The following is a 21,415-nucleotide window of genomic DNA, read 5'->3' as shown; positions in this document are numbered from 1 at the left end:
TCAAGTTGTTTGTAACAGCTGAGAAAGTCCTCCCATGCTGTTCTTGGTAGTTTAAATAAGGAAGCTCCCATACTGCTTCTATTGTTATACCCGTCTACATCTATTTTTGCATCTGGACCACCACACTGATTATATTGATTATTCATTCATTTATTCATGCAACAGTCTTTCTTCTTCATGAGCAATATCTGAGATATGTAACATCTGCTATACCACATAGTCAATGGGAACTATGCTGATATTGGGAGGTGGTTGAGTGCATTTACGGCAGCTGCCAACATTCTTCCATGTTGTTCTTGGTTCCTTAAAGAAGGAAGTTCACATAATGCTTCTATTTTTGTATCCATAACACTTTCATTCAATTAGCTCAGGTACTCAGCTATTACTTACCATTACACAATGTGTCTGTATGTATGATCAATATGTATGATCGAATATTGTTTACATACGCTGAACTGAAACATTCTGAATCCACCACACCAGTATAGTCTTTTTCTGGAACCTAGTTGTCAAGTTGTTTTCACCAGCTGACAAAGTTCTTCCATGTCGTTCTTCATCGGGTTGGGTGTTGGTGCGTTTAACTAGGCGAGGAAGTTCAAGCGCAATAATAACGCATGGTCTATTTTTGGGCTCCCGTCAAGCTTTTAAGGAAGAAGACCGAGCCACCCCCCCCCCCCCCCTTCAGTACCAGAAATGCCTTTTCTGAAGAAGCTGCCAGGGCGGTCAAAGGGTTGCCACAACAACAAAGGCCTAGGAGGTGGAGGAGGAGGAGGAGGAGGTGGAGGCCTCGTGGAGCAGCAGACTACCAGTGGCACCCTCAATCCCTTCGAGGAAGTGGACCTTCAACAGCAGCAGCAGCAGCAGACCCACACAGTAAAAACACCAGTGTTAATAATAATATAACTCTTCAAGAGTTGACACAGTTAAACTTCCGTTTTAATAATATAACTCTTTAAGAGTTGACACAGTAAAACTTCCAGTATTAATAATATAACTCTTCAAAAGTAGACACAGGAAAACCGCCATTGTTACTATAACTCTTGAGGTGACACAGTAAAACTTCTAGCGTTGACATACTGTAACTCTTGAGTTGACACAGTAAGCAGCAGCAGCAGACCCACACAGCAAAAATGCCAGTTAATAAGAATTAACAAAGTAAACACACCTGTCTTAGGGCCAAAGACATTTTTTTGGCCTCAGACATCAGGTGGCGCAATTATATTAGTTAGTAATTGGTGGTTGATATGCTGCAATGAAGATGCTTCTGATAGATGATTCTGAGATAGTCCACTAAAAAAAATAAAATTAAAAATAAAAAAACATACAATAGTGGCACTGGTTGTTGTTGCCCCGCCCTGATGTGTGCTTCTGCTGAAACACCACTGACCTGTTAATATGACTCTTAAAGAGTTAACACGGTGAAAAAAATGCCAGTGTTGATAATAAAGACTTGAAATTAACTCTGTTTTAAGAAAATGTTTGGTCCCATACATATTTGGTCCATATTTGGTCTGTGTAACATTTTATTGAGTCAACTCTACTCATCATTATCATGCAGATATTAAGAGCTGTACAGTATTGCCCACACGCAGATTTGTATACTGACTTTTGACTCCACTGTTAGAGTAATTGTCACAGTGTTGTAAATTATTTATACAAGTTAAGGCCTGAAATGTTTACACCCCCGTTTTTTTTTTTTTTTTTACTGTGCAGTATTTTCCAGAGGAAGCCTTGGCCCTGGAGCGGGCCCAGCAGCGACATTGTTCCTTCGACAGCGAGCCGGAGGAGAATGGTGGAGGTGGAGGAGGAGGAGGAGGAGGAGGAGGAGGGTCAAAGGGCAGGGGCACACTGGTGCGTCTCTACAGCTCGTCCCCGCTGAAGACACTGGGGAAGTTGGGGAAAGAGCTGCGCAACACGGCCCGCAACAAGTGGGGCGCCGGCAGCAACGGGCCCAGCTCCCGCAGCTCCACCCTGCCCAATGAGAAGAGGCGGAACAGCCGCAGGGGATCGGAGGAGATCATGAACCTGCTGAGATTTAGGTCTGTGTTTGAGAGATTGAGGTGCTGTGTGCGTACTGTGTATTTGTGTATGTAATCAGTGAGTGTAGTGCTTTGTGTGTGTATGTGTGGGAGGGGGCTGGTCTGTTTGGGTCTGTCTGTGTATTTGTGTGCCAGTTTGCCTGTCTGTTTGTTGATCAGTCTGTCTGTTTGGGTCCGTCTGTGTATTTGTGTGCCAGTCTGTCTGTTTGGGTTTGCTGTGTATTGTGTACCAGTCTGCCTCTCTGTTTGTTCGCTTGTTTGTTGGTTTGTTTGTTTGTTTGTTGGTTGGTCAGTCTGTCTGCCTGGGTCTATCGAAGTCTGCTGCGTGTCAAAAAACAAATAGGAAATTGGAGTGCTTCAGGGCCTTCACCTTTTTTCCTTGGTGCTCAATGGTATATAGGGGCTCTCAAACTTGCTCAGGGTAGAGGAAATCTGTGGTGCTCAAGGTTGCAATTTTTATCCTTTTTTATTTGGCTACAATGCCTGCACGTTTCAACCCATATGGCCCTCTTCAGGGCTTATCAAGAACAGACTGCTGTTGCATGTCAGGCAGACTATCTGTCTCTCTGCCGATCAATCTGCCGGGGGTTGTCTGTATATTTGTGCATTTGTGTGTCTGTTTGATTTTTTTTTTGTAATCTATAATTGACCCATTCCGGTATCAAACCAAAAGGCACTGTTTAGAGTTTTAACTAACGTCCAAATATCTTTCTTGCCCATTCTATCCCAAAATTGAATTGAAGGGGAAGCAGTCTTTCCATGTGGACAGCCGTCTGTTTGTTATTATTTCAAGTGAATTTGTTTTGCCGTGGGCCCCGTGACCAACGTCTTTGAAAAGGAACCGGATATCTACTGTATACTGACACTGCATCAGCAAAAGTTTTACAGTGGGACATGCTGACCATCTGAAACCCCATAAAAACAACTTAATTCAGCAGTCTTTTCGCAATATATTGCCTGGAATGGTTTTCCTCTCGTTTTATACTTTTATTGTTCATTTTCACAGTGCGGATCATATCAGGGGAGAGTCGCTTGCATAATATTTTGTAAATAAGATTAAATAATAAGTAGATAAAGATAAATGAGATGGTTAGATAGTTATAAAAACACGTTACATTGTAGGAGCTGATCTTCCACCCTAAGTGGTCACCTCTGTCTTTAGACAAGTATACATTACATTACACTTAGCTGATGCTTTTATCCAAAAGGTATTGGTTACAGGCCCTGGAGCAATGAGGGGCTAGGTGGCTTGCTCAAGGGCCCTTCAGCCAAGGGTGGATGTGTAGGGAGAGGTAAGGGAGAGATTTGAACCTGCAACCCTGCAACCCTGCATCTCCCTAACCATTAGACCACAGCTGCCCCCATACAATTCCCATACTTTTTTTCTTCTGGGACCCCGTTTTGCACCTAAGAATATTTTGGCGACCAGACCCCACTCCATCGTCATATTCCAAAGGCCAAACATTCTTTGTCCATTAACATTGCTACAGTTTGAAATTCACCACAGGAAAAGCATGCATACACCTGTTAATCATAATCAAGTCAATATTGCTGTTTTTCATAGTGTTATCAAAGATTCTTTAAGTATATAGAGATATGCCAATGTAATAGGTTGCTATGGGCACCTAACATGACCAGGTTCCGGTCTGCCTAAAGGGGCGTGTCATAATACTTCTGCATTGAATAGAACAGTCCTTAGGTCTGCCTAGGTCTGCCTAAAGGGGGATTCCTCCCCCCCCTCCCCCTTGCAATAATAGAACCCGGAAACAATGGGCCAATGGAACCTCTCTCTCTCTACTCTCTCTGGTGTTATCATAGACATGTACACTCATTACCCCACGTGTTGTACACTTGTTACCACACCCTTATCTTGTCCTCCTGCACCCCCATAATCCCTTCTGTTCCTCTCCCTCCAGTCTGGCCAGCCTCCGCAAGGACTCCACCTGCAGGGACAGCATCCACGGCGACCCCAGCATCGAGATCGACGACAACGATCGCCGACGGCCGTCCTTCCTGCGCATCGTGAGCCTGGGCAAGCTGCGGCGGGAGTCCATGATAGACCGCATCTCCCAGGAGTCCCTGGAGGAGAGAGTGGAGACCCCGCCAGAGGTCAAGCCCAGGGAGCCCCTCTCAGGTACACACAACGGATGTGGAATGGAATAGAATAGAATAGAATAGAATAGAATAGAATAGAATAGAATAGAATAGAATAGAATAATCCCAGGAGTCCCTGGAGGAGAGAGTGGAGACCCCACCAGAGGTCAAGCCCAGATAACCCCTCTCAGGTACACACAACGGATGTGGAACAGAATAGTGGTATGCATTGGCACTGCCTTCACGATTCGATTCGATTACGATTCGGGAGGTAGCAATTCGATTCTATTCTACTATGCATTGCAATGCATTACATTTCTACTGAAAGCAAAGCAAAGGTTTCATCAGTCATGATGAGGCAATACAAGTAGTCAGATACTGAGCAGCATTTTATTGGCTGTTTTCTGTATCAGTCTTGCCGTTTTCAATGCTTTGAAGTTCTTTTATTTAATTTAACATTCATTTGCTCCTGAAATATCCACGGAAGTAATTGAAACTTAAAAAAAATGCAGCATCGATTATGGAACTTGCCGCATTGAATTGAATTGTCCATGCCCTGCATTGCATTGTCGAATCGATTATTGTTGATACCACTAGAATAGAATAGAATAGAATAGAATAGAATAGAATAGAATAGAGTAGAATAGAATAGAATAGGATAATCCCAGGAGTCACCCAGGAGGAGAGGTTGGAGACCTTGCCAGAGGTCAACCCTAGAAAACCTCTCTCAGTTTCACTCAAGAAGGTAAAATTGAATAGAACAGAATAGAATAGAGTCAAATAGAGTAGAGTAGAATGTAGTAGTATCAAAGATTCTGAGAGTATAACATCTTATCCAGTCTCTCTGGAAATATGATGTGGAGATTGTGCCAGAGGACAAACCCAGGAGTGAAAAAGTTTTGTTTTTTTAAGTTAACCAAAGTTTTAGCCTTTGTTTTTAAAAGTTCTACCAAAGTTGACCATCGTGGCTGTAACCCTCTTTTCAGTCCTGGAGATCCTCCGCCTGGTGAACCAGCGGAACCTGCTCCTGGCCGACACGCACATCCAGGAGCTGGAGCGGGAGTGCGAGCTGGACCAAAACAACGGCCCCAGCATGGCGGCCCTCACCTCCCGCCGCTCCAGCGCCATGTCGGCCGGCAGCGGCGCCGAGTCCACCATGTCGGCCACCTCCTCGGGCCTGTGGCTGGGGGGCGACTCCGTGGGGGGCCGGCGCAAGGCCAAGGACGTGGAGCTGCTCTACGAGGCCCTGCAGCAGGTAACACCAACAGGTTAACATTTAGATTTGACATTTGGCATTTGGACATTTGGCTCTTTGGCTTTTAACCCATTGTGTCCTGGAGCGACATGTACGCTGCATTCAGGTTCTTGAGATTTGAGCTGGTTTATTAAAAATATGGATATGTTAGAGCTGAATGAACACATTCTAGTGCAAAATAGTGCAGAAGGTTCTAGCTTTTAAATGCAACTTGTTTCCTGTTTTTATGTGCTTCAGAGGCTAAGATATTTAGGTTTTAATAGGGCTTAGGCTAAAATGGGTTGTAATAGTGACTTACAAAATGGGTTGTAAAAGTGACTTACAATCGAGGGCATATTAATCATAGCATACCAGAGGAGAAGTGGGATGTGATTCTTTGCAAGAACTTCTCTTCCATCTTAAAAGTTACCTCTGTACTTTAGTCAACACATCTGACTAATGTATTGTCCTCGTCTACCATGTTCACCCTGTCATCCCTTGTCTGCACTAACAGGAGATGTGGGACGTGGTGCGGGAGTCTCTGCGGCAGCCGTGCGCCGGGCCGCAGCTTGGCCTGGTCGTCCTGGTGATCCAGCAGGAGGAGCAGGCGGACGCCGCCTGGATCCAGCGCGAGAAGGACTGCTCCCTGCCCGAGAGCATCCACCGCGAGCGGGAGCGCGGCTTCTCCATCTCCATGAGCCACAGCGTGTCCATGTCCCACAGCGAGGGCTTCGGGACGGGCATGGGCATGGGCATGGGGATGGGGACGGGACTAGGGGGGCTCGGGTCTGGGTCCAGCTCCAGGCCGCGGGGGCTGATGAGGCGCTGGCAGGAGGCGGTAGGCGAGGCGGCGGACTGGTCCCTGCCCCAGCCGGGGGGCATCTCGGCGGGCCAGCTGGCCGGGTTCCTGGAGCGGCTGAGCGGGCGGGTGCTGGAGGACCTGGACGCGGCCAATAGGAACGTGGTGGCCATCTACCCGGAGGAGTTCGGGGCGTTCCAGGTGTACGTGCGGAGCTACCACCGGGCGGTGGCGTCCAGGCTGAAGACACTCACCAGCGGGCCGCTGCAGATCACAGACACCTACGCCCTCCTGGACTGGATCTACAACATCTACAGCAGGTACTGTAGTCTACTGTGGGCCTTCCATTAGCTGCCCGGTTTCAGGCTGGTTCTTTTTTTTTTAAAGGTGCACCGTGTAATATTTTTAGTAGCTTATTCCCAGAATTCATGCTGCCCATTCACAAATGGTACCTTCACAAATGTTACCTACACCACCATCAAATTCGAAGTATTCATTATGACTGGGAAAATTATATTTTTCATACATGAACAGAGGGGTGTTCTCCATTGTCTGCCATTTTGCACTTGCAGAAATAGAATTTTTTAGCTACAAAACTTCCTGTACTGTGGTCATACTGGTAAATATTAGTTAATTAGCAGTAAACAGCACAATTTTAACGAGCTAAATACTGCAGTTGCAAAATCTAATCTGGCCACCATTCTACACAGTGCGCCTTTAAAACTTCTTTTTATTTTGTTCAACATATGCAGTCGTACATTACATCGGAATCATAGCGTAAGCAAAGCAAGTACGGTATATCAACAGGTGTAAGTGCACGAGTGTTTCAACATCAGCTTGACCCACAACCCAAAGACACCTAAGACAATACCTAACAAATTCAACCAACGCCCTCAGAGCCTAGTCTTAATGCATGCAAAACAGAAGAAGCATACACAAGATGGTCAAATCGTTTCAGGCTGCTTCCTCCACCAGGTGTACTGGGGCAAAGTACTTACCAATGAAAGTCCTACATTCGTACAGCATTGCATATAGTAAATGCTTTTGACCAAGGCAATAAATGAACGTTTTTCATCACTAGCCAAATTTGGCTAAGCCAAACATACACCCACTATCAGTCAAAGTGGCTAGTTAGCTTTTGGCATTTGGCCCGTTGGCTGGTGTTAATTTAAAGCCCTGCTTATGACCCAACGGTTGAGTCACCAGGGGTGACCCTTCTGATGTCTATGTTGTCATCACAGTTCACTTAATAAAACCAAGTTTTACTTGATTCCCATTGCAAACCAACTTTTGAGTTTTCTGGCCCTACCGTGGCTGATATGGTAGGGCACACGTTTACCACTCGGCCGACCCGGGTTCGATTCCCGGTCTGGGTCCTTTGCCGGTCCTTCCCCATCTCTCTCTCCCAACTCACTTCCTGTCTCTCCTGCACTATCCTGTCTCAGAAAAAACAATAAAGGCTGAAAAAAAAAAACCCAAAAAAACAAAACAAAAAAAAACTTTTGATTTTTCTCATTTTTTATGTGAACACGCCATTCTGTTCAAGATAAGATGAGGGAACCGACAACACCACAATTCTCTGTGGGCTCGAAAACAGTGATCAATTGTTACAGGGTGCAGTGGGGTTTTTTGTGCAATTTTTTTCTTTTTCATTGACTCTGTTTGTGGATGTCATATGTACAGTATGTCTGTAGGTAGGCATATCAACTTGATTTTTAAAATAAATAATAATAATAATTATAAAAAAAGTATTTTTGGGGGCTTTTCAAGCCTTTATTATGAGACAGGACAGTGAAGGACAGACAGGATGCGAGTTGGGATGAGAGAAACCGGGGAAACTTGGTTGTAATTTACACTGTCTTTTTTCCCTCGCCCTGTAACCACCTTTGCCAATGATCAAACATGTCTGTTGGCCCGAGAAGGAGATGTGTAGTACATGCCAATGATATACAGTGCATGTCCTGTGCTGCAGGGATGTGCTAGGACCAGTGGGGAAGATGGCCCCAGTTGACTGCACACAGTTAGAGCCGCTGCTGCCCCCCAAGTGTATTGACAGACTGGAGCAGGACTGTGTCAATACTGTCAAGGTAATACACCTCACCATTGACTTGTAAAAGAGGGTGTCGATGCATTGACTTCTACGCAACATTCATATTGGCATAAATTAACACATTTACATTAAATTAACATAGAATGATTGTGATTAAGTGTGTCATTCTGAGTGCAATTGTGTGTGTGTGTGTGTGTGTGTGTGTGTGTGTGTGTGTGTGTGTGTGTGTGTGTGTGTGTGTGTGTGTGTGTGTGTGTGTGTGTGCGCGTGCAGGACAAGGTTAGCATTGAGCTCTCACAAGTACTGGAGGACGAGGAGAGAAGATGGGCCCAGTCTATGCACATTGAGGAGTACCAGTCCAACCTTGCACGCTCAGTCATACAGGTCAGTAAAACACACACACACGCGCACACACACACACACACACACACACACACACACACACACACACACACACACACACACACACACACACACACACACACACACACACACACACACACACACCAGCAAGTTCATGATCCATGATGTTACATTCATTGCCACACATTCTCACACACAGACACAGACACAGATGCACAAATGCACATACAGTATACATGACAATCTGTGTAAACCGAGAGCAATATTTCTGTACTTCACGCTTCCTCTAAATGGGTATGAATTTGTCTCTGTGTGAAAAAGTAGAATGTCTGAAATTAAACATTGCCTGCATCTCTCTCTCTCCCTCCCTCTGTCTCTGCGTCTCTCTGTGTCTCTGTTTAGCGATTGAAAATAGACATCGATAGATCCACAGCCATCAACGAGCAGTTGGGAGCTCGGGTGGCCCGCTGCACTCTCAGTGGCCTAGCAGACTTCCTGCAGAGGTAAGGGGCCATCACACAGGACCTTTTCCAGACAAGACAAGAGTAGCAGAACAAGAGAAGAGGTGTATCAAGTAGAATTACAGATAAAAGAAAAGTAAAAACCATCTTGAATATCCATTGGGTACAGTTGAATAACTGATGTAACAACTATCAACATCCAATATCAGGCCCTACCGTGGCTGATATGGTAGGGCACTCGTCCACTACGCGGCCGACCCGGGTTCGATTACCGGCCTGGGTCCTTTGCCGGCCCTTCCCCATCTCTCTCTCCCATCTCACTTCCTGTTTGTTCTCCACTGTCCTGTCTGCAAATAGCCAAAAATTATTTGGAAAAAAAACAAAACCACATCCAATATCATGTACAATTGTTGTACTCACATCATGAATGTACTTCTGCTTCTTCTTTGTACACCTCTGGTCAAAATGATCGAAGATCAAGGCGGTAACAATCATACATGACCATTTTTGAGCAGACAAAAGTGCCAAAACTGCTGTGTGTAATCTAAAGCAGATATGGTGAAATCAACTAGTCTTTTGGAGCTTTAAATATCTTTTTTGTCATTGGTCACAGTGGTAACAGGTGCATGAGCTTTTTAGAAGATGAAAATGCTGTCAGGCGTGATGATGCTGTTGGTGGTGGAGGTGGCAATACTGACTGCTTTGGCTGTAATGATGATGTTGGTGGTGGAGGTGTCAGTACTGACTGCTTTGGCTGTAATGATGATGTTGGTGGTGGAGGTGTCGGTACTGACTGCTTTGGCTGTAATGATGATGTTGGTGGTGGAGGTGTCAGTACTGACTGCTTTGGCTGTAATGATGATGTTGGTGGTGGAGGTGTCAGTACTGACTGCTTTGGCTGTAATGATGATGTTGGTCATGGAGGTGTCAGTACTGACTGCTTTGGCTGTAATGATGATGTTGGTGGTGGAGGTGTCAGTACTGACTGCTTTGGCTGTAATGATGATGTTGGTGGTGGAGGTGTCAGTACTGACTGCTTTGGCTGTAATGATGATGTTGGTGGTGGAGGTGTCAGTACTGACTGCTTTGGCTGTAATGATGATGTTGGTGGTGGAGGTGTCAGTACTGACTGCTTTGGCTGTAATGATGATGTTGGTGGTGGAGGTGTCGGTACTGACTGCTTTGGCTGTAATGATGATGTTGGTGGTGGAGGTGTCGGTACTGACTGCTTTGGCTGTAATGATGATGTTGGTGGTGGAGGTGTCAGTACTGACTGCTTTGGCTGTAATGATGATGTTGGTGGTGGAGGTGTCAGTACTGACTGCTTTGGCTGTAATGATGATGTTGGTGGTGGAGGTGTCAGTACTGACTGCTTTGGCTGTAATGATGATGTTGGTGGTGGAGGTGTCGGTACTGACTGCTTTGGCTGTAATGATGATGTTGGTGGTGGAGGTGTCAGTGCTGACTGCTTTGGCTGTAATGATGATGTTGGTGGTGGAGGTGTCGGTACTGACTGCTTTGGCTGTAATGATGATGTTGGTGGTGGAGGTGTCAGTACTGACTGCTTTGGCTGTAATGATGATGTTGGTGGTGGAGGTGTCGGTACTGACTGCTTTGGCTGTAATGATGATGTTGGTGGTGGAGGTGTCGGTACTGACTGCTTTGGCTGTAATGATGATGTTGGTGGTGGAGGTGTCGGTACTGACTGCTTTGGCTGCAGTTTCAGGAGGAAGGTGGAGCTGTTTCACGAGACGCAGGCTGATTTCGGAGACAGAGGGGACGGCTACATCTCCAAGACGATCGCCCTCGTCAACTGCATTCCTCCCTTCAGGTAAAGCCATTTTAAGAGACTGGTGGGCTTGGGTAAAGCATGGGAGTCATGAATATTATGGCTAAGGAGGACCATCATCCAACTGAACTGAAAGCCCAAACAAGGCACAAGAATTTTCAACAGCTTTTTCATGAATAGTGTCATTTTCTGTAGACACTTTATAGGACCATCGGTATGATCAAGAGCTTCTGCTAAGGCACTCTCACTATGGTTGTACAACTACACTGACATTCGTGTGTTATACTGTACCAGACTTTAACTTGGTCCAATACCGTATCTGCACTCTACTCCAATCTACTATATTCATTAGAATGAAAAGATTTTTGAGTGGGCTGTATAGACTGCCAAAAAACTGCTGAAAAACCCCAACATACTCACACATACCTTTAACTTCCTTATCTAATAATGTATCTCTACTATACTTCAATCTACTGTACTGTACTTTACTATACTGTACTCTACTTTCCCTATGCAGACCCTATGCAATTGCAGTGGTGGTCTATTAATAGCCTAGGCTTCTTGTAAACCGTATCCTTAACCCATTCTATTTAGGGTGGAAAAGGCAGTAGTGAATAACATCACCACTGTAAAATATGCAGTCGGGGGGAAAAAAAGAGACTGACCACCATTGTTCCGGAAATAGCCCTAACAGACAGACAACGGATCCGAAACACTTGTGCGCCGTTGGCCGTTACCCACTTCCTTTTTAGCCAATGTGGAATGCTGCTGTTGTTTTAAACTGTACTCGTGTAGGCTAGCAACACCTTGTATAATAGAGAATTCCATCTGCACTCGCAGCTTAGTTTCCGAGTAGGTTTGCATATTGAAAAGCAGGAAGTTGTGTGGGCCCATGTGAGTCTTGGACGTTCACCCTGACCCCTGCATGCATTCACAATTCAAGGCGGCTGCACACACAGCTCAAGCACGTTCAATGAATGAAATTGTACATTCCGGCCCTGTCGTGGCCAACCGGTAGGGCACTCGCCTGCCATGCGGCTGACCCAGGTTCGATTCCCGGCCCGGGTCCTTTGCCGACCCCTCCCCGTCTCTCTCCCAATTCGCTTCCTGCCCACCTCTCACACACTGTCCTGTCAAATAAAGTTGAAAAATATATATTTTTAAAAATCTTTAACAAAAAAAGGAATGGTACATTCCATTGTCATGATGTGCAGCCCAGGATTGTCATAAGCCTTGTCTATGCCACTTATGGTATTATCGCAGACATCTTATTCATGAAATACGTGTTAAATAATAAACTATTAGGATACACACAGCTTGAAACATGTCTTTCCTCTTTGAAAAGCTTATTTGAGTTCTTGAAATTCGGAAAAATTGCAGGTGTAAGTATCTCAGTATCTGATTTAAGTATCAGTATATGCTGAGACAAAGAGAATGCACTATAACGATTTATGTGCTTTTTGTGCTCTATGTGTGGTGCTACAGGCAGGAAAACGTTTGCGCAACGCCAGTGCAAGTGTCATGTGTGTATACCCCATTGATGTGTGCGTCTGTTGATCAATTTGTAGTGCTGGGATTTCATTCTGTGGTGCTGTGCCACAGAACAGTCTATGTATGAGTGTGAAACACCCTCTAGATGTCAGATGACGGGGCCTCCTCTTCTATTTGGTCTGACATGCATTTCTCCTGTTTGTTTGTTTTTTCCAGGAACTTTGTGGACCGATGCCGGCAGTGTGATTCGCTGGGGAGCGAGGATTCCCTGTACCAGGCCCACTCCTCTCTGGAGACCATTGTCAACCAGGCCACTCAAGTACTCACCGACAAACTGTTTGAGAATATCAGGGTGAGACATTTCACAAGTACAAGCAAATATTTTCTTAGTTCTAACCCAATAGACCTGTATCTGGTGCAAGTACAAGTTTAAACTGATACTGTCCCAATTTTGGAAATAATATCATATTACACATCCCATTGAGTTAAATAATTGAGTTTTACCTTTCTCCTGTACTTTCAACCGTTCTCTGAGTACGGCGGTGCAAATTTTACCTCCAAGCTAGCAGTTGACATTGAGTACTATGAGACCAGTTAGCCGGCAGCTGGTCTCATAGGACTCAATGTTACTGCTACTCAACTGCTAGCATGGAGGTAAAATCATTACTCAGAGAACGGTTGGAAGTACAGGAGAAAGGTAAAACTCATTTACGGTAACTCAAGAGGAGGTGTAATATGCGCTTATTTCCAAAAATGGCACAGTATCACTTTAAGTACAGGTATACAGTGTAAGTGCAATTCAGAATTCAATGGAAATGAAATGCCATGCATAAAATGTAAGACGTAGTGCAATAGACCTACTATACGGATAGAAAGTCTTTAGACAGACAAAAATGGTAACTTAGAAGCGTAAGCATAACTTAGAATTATTAAATTAGAAATTGACAATAATAAATACTGAATCTTTTTTTAAAAATAGCAAAGCTTTGTTATAAACAAGTTCTACTGACTCAAAAGAGGATACTGCTTTTGTCTGGTATACATTCCCGGTTTAAGAAGGTAGAGAATGCGCGCACAGTAGTACAGGTGCTGGACAAAATAAAGTAACTGAAATAAATGATGGAAGTCACTTTGAGCATTAACAGTGTTGCGGACATCTATACATTCCCGGTTTGTCTGGTATACATTCCTGGTATACATATACATAAATTAAATCTTTCCTTTTCTACCCTGTCATGAAAAGCCATATTTCCTTCATTTTGAGGGTTACCATTGTTCTTCAAATACCACTGCCATGTGATCTTGAATTTAATACAGATGTATGAAGTGGCAGGAGACCACATATGTCTCTGGAACAGAGGACATAGCACTTTAAAAGTAATCAGAAGAGACTTGAAATCAATTGTATAGTTGAGTTTGTGCAGTGTAGCTCAAACAGGGGTGAGGTGATCACCGTTCTTTGTCTCAGTACCAGGCCTGGCAGCTGTATTCTAAACAGCTTGAAGTCGTCTGATTGATTTTTACTTAAGGCAAGAACAAAGGCTATTGTAGTTATCCGGGCATTCTTCAACCGTCTTTGATAGTCAAGACAAATCTAGTCTTGGAAATATTTCTAGCGTGAAAGTAAAAGAGAAACACTCATGAACTTTGAGATGTGATGCTCATAGCTTAAGTACTGTCATGTCAGACATCTTTGTCTTGCAACACATTTATAAAGATGGGATGATTAGTTTTGCCATGTGCTGCAAGCTAATAACAAGACGTTCTGGCTTGTCTGACTTTCACTGGAGGAAACAGACGTTTTTTTAAAGGGGCAGGCATTCGTTCATTCATTCATTCATTCATTCATTCATTCATTCATTCATTCAAAGAATTCAACTACACACGCAACAGTTCACTCCGGTCCCCTCGTTTTTTTTAGTTGCTGACCATATTGCATTCCTAGGCACTCCAAAAGCGTCAGGGTGTTGTATTATTGTAGATTGTCCACTCCACTCCCAAGGCTTATTTTATCCAGGGTGTTCCTATAGCCCCCGGCCGGTGAGCCAAGCCAGTGTATAAGATTACATAAGGCCCTGAATTGAATGCGTTGCAATTTCCCCTCCGCTTCCCTGGTGCAGATGGTGAATACCTTAGTGCAGCTCTGGTGTCCCGCGCTGCACAGATGAGAATGGAGATAGGCCATCACATGTGGCCATGTGTTCCTGGCTGCCTGAATGCACAGCAGCAGGGCTGGCTTGGGGCAAAAAAAAGAGAAAAAACGGGCCAGGCATTTTCAGTCAAGACCAGTTCACCAGGCATTGAGAGAAACAATGAAGCCTTTCACCACCTCCTCTTTGGTTACTGTCTTAAGACAAGGCCCCTGTTAGAAATGTGCTGTTACCAGAAGGACAATGACCACGCCGTTATACATTACTAGAGACTCTGTGTAATATTGTTGCAGTACTATGATATTCAGTGTTTTCAAAGACTAGTACAGCGTTCCACTGGCTGAACGTGCACATTATCAGGCTACTGTAATGAACTTGAAATGAAATTAGTCAATAATAATAATCAAAATGAAATTGATGTCAACAGACCATATGTATTACCCGAAATTGAACTGAAGCGGTTAAAACCCATCAACATACTATCTGGATGTAATTCCTTTAGACTCATCTTGTATTGTTGTTTTACAATACACAAAATACAAAGCAGATGCAGGGACTGGCTAGACTGCAGTTTTGGCTCTAAATGTTGAATGATTTGGGCTGGAGGAGCACTGCTTTTGCCTAACACAGCCTACCGTAACTGTGTTGGAAGTTCCCATGAGCAGGGGACTTCATTCGAGTTTCCTGGATCAGGCCCTACCATGGCGCTAACGGTAGGGCACTCGTCTACTACGCGGCTAACCCTGGTTTGATTCCCGGTGCGGGTCTTTTGCCAGCCCTTCCCCGTCTCTCTCTCCCAAGTCACTTACGATCTCTGCTTCACTATCCTGTCTGATAAACACCAATAAAGGTGTGTAAAGCCCCCAAAAATTACTTTAAAAAAAGTTAGCTGGATCAGTAAATGCTGACACAGGTCGGACTCAATCACGCCAATGACGTCCAGTAAGACGATTATTAAGCAGGAGTCATACCCTGTTGTCTGAGCTTCATCCACTAAGTACAGGACACTCTGTGAGTCATCCATTGTTACAGTTAGCAAATATTGACCTTTTCTCACCAAAGGGCGTTGGGTTGGACGTGGACAGCAATATGCATAAGAGAGCAAATACGGACTCCTCTGCCAGCTCTTTGACAATAACGTTGTCCCGTGCTGGCCTGCTCTAATGAGCACTCCAGGTTTCCTGAAAGTTGATGCATGAGCGCACATGATAAGAAGCCAGCCGGCCACTTGGTCTGCTGTTCCACCCACATCCAAAAAAAAGGGTGTTGCTGAGTCATCCAGTCTGCCAGTCTGTCAGTCTAGTCCTGTACCCTTGAGGTGGCCCACTTTTTGCACAAACTATGCACTTGAGTAGTCCGCTGCTGCACACAAACTTCAAGCGACTCTACAAAGCAATTGTGTCTTTCACTGGACAGCCATTTTGATTTCTTGGTTGGATTCCAGTGGGAAAGGAATGTGCAGACGATAACAATCATTGTCATTGTGTTAGGATATCCCTAATGAGTTCCATGGCTGAAAATCATTATAGCAATCATTACACAATCCAGCTCCTGTCCAGCAAGGATCAACTTAATTGAATATATTAAAGTTGAAGGATGAGATGCTCAAAGAGTTTTATTACAGTGGTGCTGCGTAAAAACGTTAGTTATGCTCGCACCACAATAAAATAACAGAAAAGCGTATCCTGTATGCTCCAGTCGTCCTTGGCCCAGTCTCTCTGAAGACCGACTTGTTTCCTACTGTCTACGGTCCTGGACTGTGAGCACCTTTTCCAACTTTTATTTCCATTTCTGTTACAGCCCTTTTTCGATAAACTGGTGAAACGGAAATGGATAAACAACACTGAGGCCTATGAGAATATAGAGATGATCATCAAACAGCACTTCAAGAAGTTCCGTAGAATGGACTGCCCTCCATATCAGGTACGTGCTCATTTGAACCTGGCTAACGTCACACTCGTCTTTTGGTATACCTTTTCTTTTTTTCGAACTGATTTCATACATCACGTCTGTAAACCATCATTTTGTCACACAAATTTCTTTGTTTTATTGTTTAGCTATGTAATATTACGGGAATGTTAAGCCTTTATTATAACAGGACAGAGAAGAGGGGGAAAGGAAATGAGTGAAAGAAAGAGATGGGATACGGTTGGGAATTGCTAGGACAGCTAGGGCATTTGGCAGGGGCCAGCAATTCGATTATTTTCTATATTAAAGAATGACCCACGATACGATACGATTCAATTCCATCGTCGTCCGTAGGGTCGATGCATCGATACATATCGATTACTATTTACACCCCTACTTGATGTTGTGTTGTGTTGACAGACGCTGGTGAATGAGGTACACAGGCGGGTCCTGATCGAGTATGTAAGAGCCATCATGAAAGGCCGCGTCATCTGCACGTCCCTGAAGATGAGGAAGAGGGTGGCCTACAGACTCCAGGACGAGGCCAAACAGATCAAAGCACTTTTCAAAGACCTGGTCAGTAACACTAGTCTTTAGTCAAACACCTGGGATGCATTTCTCGAAACCGCAGTTGCTAACCGCTTTAGCCACAGTACTTTGTTGTTTGCAATGCAATTTACCATTGACAACTACCCAAGTGACAACTACACAAGTGAAAACTACACTTTCGAGAAATGCACCCCTGGTTTGTAATGTCGTAACTAAGATCTGCTTTGTAGCAAGCCTTTTGAAATAGCAAAAAACTTTTCGATTTTGTTTTGTGACTCATTGTTGAACATATGGTTGCTATGGTAAAATGATTTTTGCCTTAGTGCTGGCCAACAAAGGTTTGCTTCATACCAAATCTTTTCAGGTGGCACTGCTGATAACAGGCTTTTGCTGTGTCTGTGCAACAATTTTCATGATATGATAAGGGTGAATTATGTAGATTCTGATGGGGAAAAGTATTCAAAGAGTAGCTGAAGGATATCGCCATAGAATGACAGAATAGCAGTGCAGGTTTTTTATGAGATATACAACTATACAAGTGAATTGCAACTTTTTTCCTACCCATCATAAAACAAGTCCCCCTCCTCCCCATTTCACTTTTAAGGAAGTACTGTAGAAGCAGTGTTTTCCCAGAGGAGTATATGGTATTATTGTTCAGTGACAATACTCTGAAACAGGATAGGCTTGAAGAATGTCAGCAATCAAGAATCCTTCTCTGAGATCCTGTCTATTTTTTTCTCTCCCCCGTCCTGCAGGAATCTGAATGTTCATGGTTTGACAGTGTCATTGGCCACTTGGCAGACATCATTCTCCTCGAGGACATTCCGTCCATTCAGATGGAGGTGGGAGTTTTGGTGAAGGAGTTTCCGGACATACGGTGAGACATAGTGCCACCCACCCCACCCCCAATTGACCATTCATTATGTAGCCAGGCAGCGTCATCACTGCCTGTCATTGGTGGGTGGAAATATACCACCCTGAGTTGTTGCTACGTTGGTAGCCCAGAAAGTGGCATTGGAGGAAATGGACAACAATTAAGATGAATCAAGATGACGTCAACACATATGCGGGATCGGCCAAGACTTCTGTCTAGCAACCACATAGCTTAAATACCAAATAAACAAGGCACACAGACCTACGTCACATTCAAACCCTCCAAATAGCAAATTTCTGAAATACACAGTGCCGTATAGTTGCTGCGCGTAGCTGCAAACGATCTCATACATGGATGTTTTGCATTGCTGCAAGACTAATGAGTTGTCATTTATAGGTACGTAAATAGGTCAACTCATCGCGGTGTAGATAGAAGTACCTATCAGACAAAATGGCATTTCCACATCAAGGCTGGTGCTATTTAAAGAAATTATTTTTTTAATGATGCCATAGGGACATTGAACAAATAAACAGCTCAACACATATTTACCGCAGTACTTTGTGGTAAGTCATGGGAATAGCAAGTAAGCCATTATGATCAAGATTTTTGGCAGGCCAACCGGCTTAAACATAGCAAGGAATTTTCCACCAATTTAATGAGCCACAGAGACAGAGCGAGAGACAGAGAGAGAGAAAGAGAGAGAGAGAGAGAGAGAGAGAGACAAAAGGATGCTGCCTCATATACCCACAGTGTTGTTTCTGGCGGGACCCAGAGGTTTCTTCAAGGTCAGGACGTCCAAAATAGTTTGGTTGGTATATGTTATTTTTTGCTTTATTTCCACTTCATCCTTCCTAGGGCACAGAGGGCACCAGTGCCCGAGCACAGATATGCGGCGGCCATTACCAAGAAGCAGAAAAAAACAGCAGTTAGCCGCCATTGTTTGCCAACGGTGCCTTATTTTTAGGAAGATGTGTTTGATAGACACAGAAAGAGAAGAAGAAAAAAAGAGTGACGGTTTGGGTCCAGTGGGTATTTACTAGCTAAGCGGAGGTGTTTGTGTATTTATAAGTGATGAAGTGGAATTTTTGGAGAATAGGTCATTAGCTGAGTGGCAAATCTCCTGCTGACGCACAATTCAATGCTGCGGATAGGAAGTAGCCGCCAAGGACTTCCTGTTCCTGCCATCCCAACGGGAGACTGGCTGGTGCCTCGCATCACATCAAAGAGCAGGGGCCTCAGCTCCTGGACACATGTTAAGTCACTCAAGCGAAAACATCTCCTGCTTTCGAAAGGTAGCAGGATGCCTTGCAGCGTGCCCTAACCAGATTTCAAAGCCCTTAGATTAGTCCAAGAAAACATCTTCTTTTAATGTTAAATTTCTCAAGTAAAAACATCTGCTTTTTAGGGTATTCTTGCAGCCTTGAAGGTGCCCTGTGTAAGATGGTGATGGTGGCTTTAGTAGGCATTGCAACTATGCTGCTCATTGCTCATTATTTATTAGTATGACCAAAGTACAGTACGTTTTGCAGCAAAAGATGGCTACTTCTGGAAATTCAAAATGGCGGACATGGAGAAGATCCACATTTTCATGTATGACAAAAGGCAATTTTCCCATTGATAATGAATACTTTGAATTTGATGGTGATAAGTGAAAATGGACATGCTCAAAATTGATTGGTCCCCTATATCGTTATGTAGCATTACAGATGCCTAGCCCAGGCTAATACTGTAGCTCGGTAGGGTAGAGTGTTCTATGGTGTCAGTGGTTTCATACATATTCAGACTGGTCAAGGTCAACAGAGCTACTATGTCACATCCAAACCTCCAAAAAACAAGGAGTTTCCAATCGACCAAATGACTGGCCGATGGCCGAAACGATATAGTTGCATAGTCACTGCACGCAACAATAATAAAAATCCATTTTGTTGCTGTTGTTAGTTCAACTAATAGTTGTGGATGTTTTTTAATATGTCTTTGTATTTTATGACCCCTGACCCTCTGCTCCTCCTCCCCCGACAGGAGAAGACACATCTCCACGGTGCTAAATGTCCGGGGGATGATGCAGCAGACGCAGCGGCAGGTGATCCTAAGCATCGTGGGCGATCTGGAGAACAGCGAGAGCCCCGTGCACATACCGCACGACCACACCCTCTTCTCCGAGATCCCCGTCACCAGCGAGATGTCCTGCGTGGGCCTGGTGGTGGTGCGAGTGGCCCTCACCGTGTCCTCCTGGGTGGCTCCCATATGGCCGCGCCGCAGATTTAGGTACCGCCATCGCCGCGGCTACACATGAGACTCTCTCAGGTGGCCATCTTGGAAAAGGAGGCCATCTTGGTCCATGGAGGAATTCATGCGATATGATTGTAAAAGGGAAAACATGAAAAGGAATGTGCAAAATCTTCGGTCTCAACTGAAAGAAAAGTGTGAATTAAATATGGATGTAAATAAACATAATCAAGACAGACACAGTTGCAGACAATGGCTTTCAACAGGACTATTTGCCAATAATGCAACGATATGTGCAGTTATGTTACATAAAATGTTTATCGCGTTTCATTTGTTTTAGTCATGAGATCATATTTTTCACAGAGTATGGACTCATAACATCCTACTACAGCTCGATGAATCAAAAGACTAAAAATGTTCACCGTATTTAGTAAAACACTATTTCATTCAGTTTTGTAATTTATGTTTAAAATTGTAAATGAAAATGAAGAATTAAGAATGTGCTGGAAACTTGCTGATCTTGAGGGGTTGTTGCATCAACCAAATCTATTTATTGCTTTGTAGTTAAGCACCTTAAAATGTGCAATAATCTCATATTTCCCCTCACATGTTTTTTGTTTTCTTGATGTTGTGTTTCCGTTGTATTTGCATTGGTGTGGATTATCCACCATCTTCATATTTTTGAAAGAAATACTGTCACACGCTGCTTTGAAAGACAATAAACCTGCTCAGCCAAATGCTTGGGCTTGGCATAAACTTGATCAGACAAATATTGTTCTCTTTCCATGAACTGGTTCATCAGTTATTTAAAAGAAATGGCCACCAACTGCCAACCATTCTTTTCTACTCTGTGACCCTTGTGACTTGAAGAAATAAATTATGAGTGAAAAACGTTTGTGAGAAAACAAGATGGCAACTCCTTTCAAAGGTGATTTATTTTTGGCCCTTTACCAAAACAGGAAACTGGGACGATATCTGCAGTGATTTTTACGGATATAACAATTTTCTTAACAGCATGTAGTAGGACAAAATATTTAGTCTAAAGTGATGCTTCACGTGTAGGGGTTTGAGAAATAGAAATGGACCCCATATGTCTTTAACCATATTTTACCATATGGTTAAAGTTTCCCACATTTACCCAAAGTTCTTGTCAACATCCTTGGGCCTACCTGGAGTAATCTGCGCTGCAAATCTGACAGCACTTCAAGATATGAATGGTCTTGGAAAGATTCCCGGGGATTGTTGTTTCTATGCTTCCTCTAATTAAAAGAACAGTGTGCCTGGAAAAAAACAGATTGCTGTTAATCACCTGGCTGGATGTTTATTTTCGGAACCATGTAAGGCTGCCAACTTTGTTTTGTGTACTGCTTACCTCCCACTCCTGCCTG

At 44.0% G+C, this 21,415-nt stretch overlaps 1 protein-coding gene across 1 annotated transcript; it reads left to right on the top strand.

Annotated features, from left to right (window-relative positions):
- Positions 1 to 693: 693 nt before the first annotated feature.
- exoc3l2a (exocyst complex component 3-like 2a) lies at positions 694 to 20,920 on the top strand. Its single transcript, XM_063186139.1, has 14 exons — positions 694 to 873; positions 1,714 to 2,039; positions 3,956 to 4,173; positions 5,120 to 5,388; positions 5,882 to 6,486; positions 8,139 to 8,253; positions 8,490 to 8,600; positions 8,982 to 9,082; positions 10,761 to 10,871; positions 12,537 to 12,672; positions 16,271 to 16,393; positions 16,799 to 16,954; positions 17,683 to 17,804; positions 19,821 to 20,920. Exons 1-14 carry the CDS (start codon positions 694 to 696, stop codon positions 20,092 to 20,094), a joined length of 2,847 nt encoding a protein of 948 aa, XP_063042209.1. The 3' UTR covers positions 20,095 to 20,920.
- The last annotated feature ends 495 nt before the right edge of the window (positions 20,921 to 21,415 follow it).

Source organism: Engraulis encrasicolus, chromosome 20 (assembly GCF_034702125.1).
Source record: "Engraulis encrasicolus isolate BLACKSEA-1 chromosome 20, IST_EnEncr_1.0, whole genome shotgun sequence".
Taxonomy (NCBI): Eukaryota; Metazoa; Chordata; class Actinopteri; order Clupeiformes; family Engraulidae; genus Engraulis; species Engraulis encrasicolus.
Note: the sequence above shows the minus strand (reverse complement) of the source record. Positions and strands in the feature narration are given on the sequence as shown.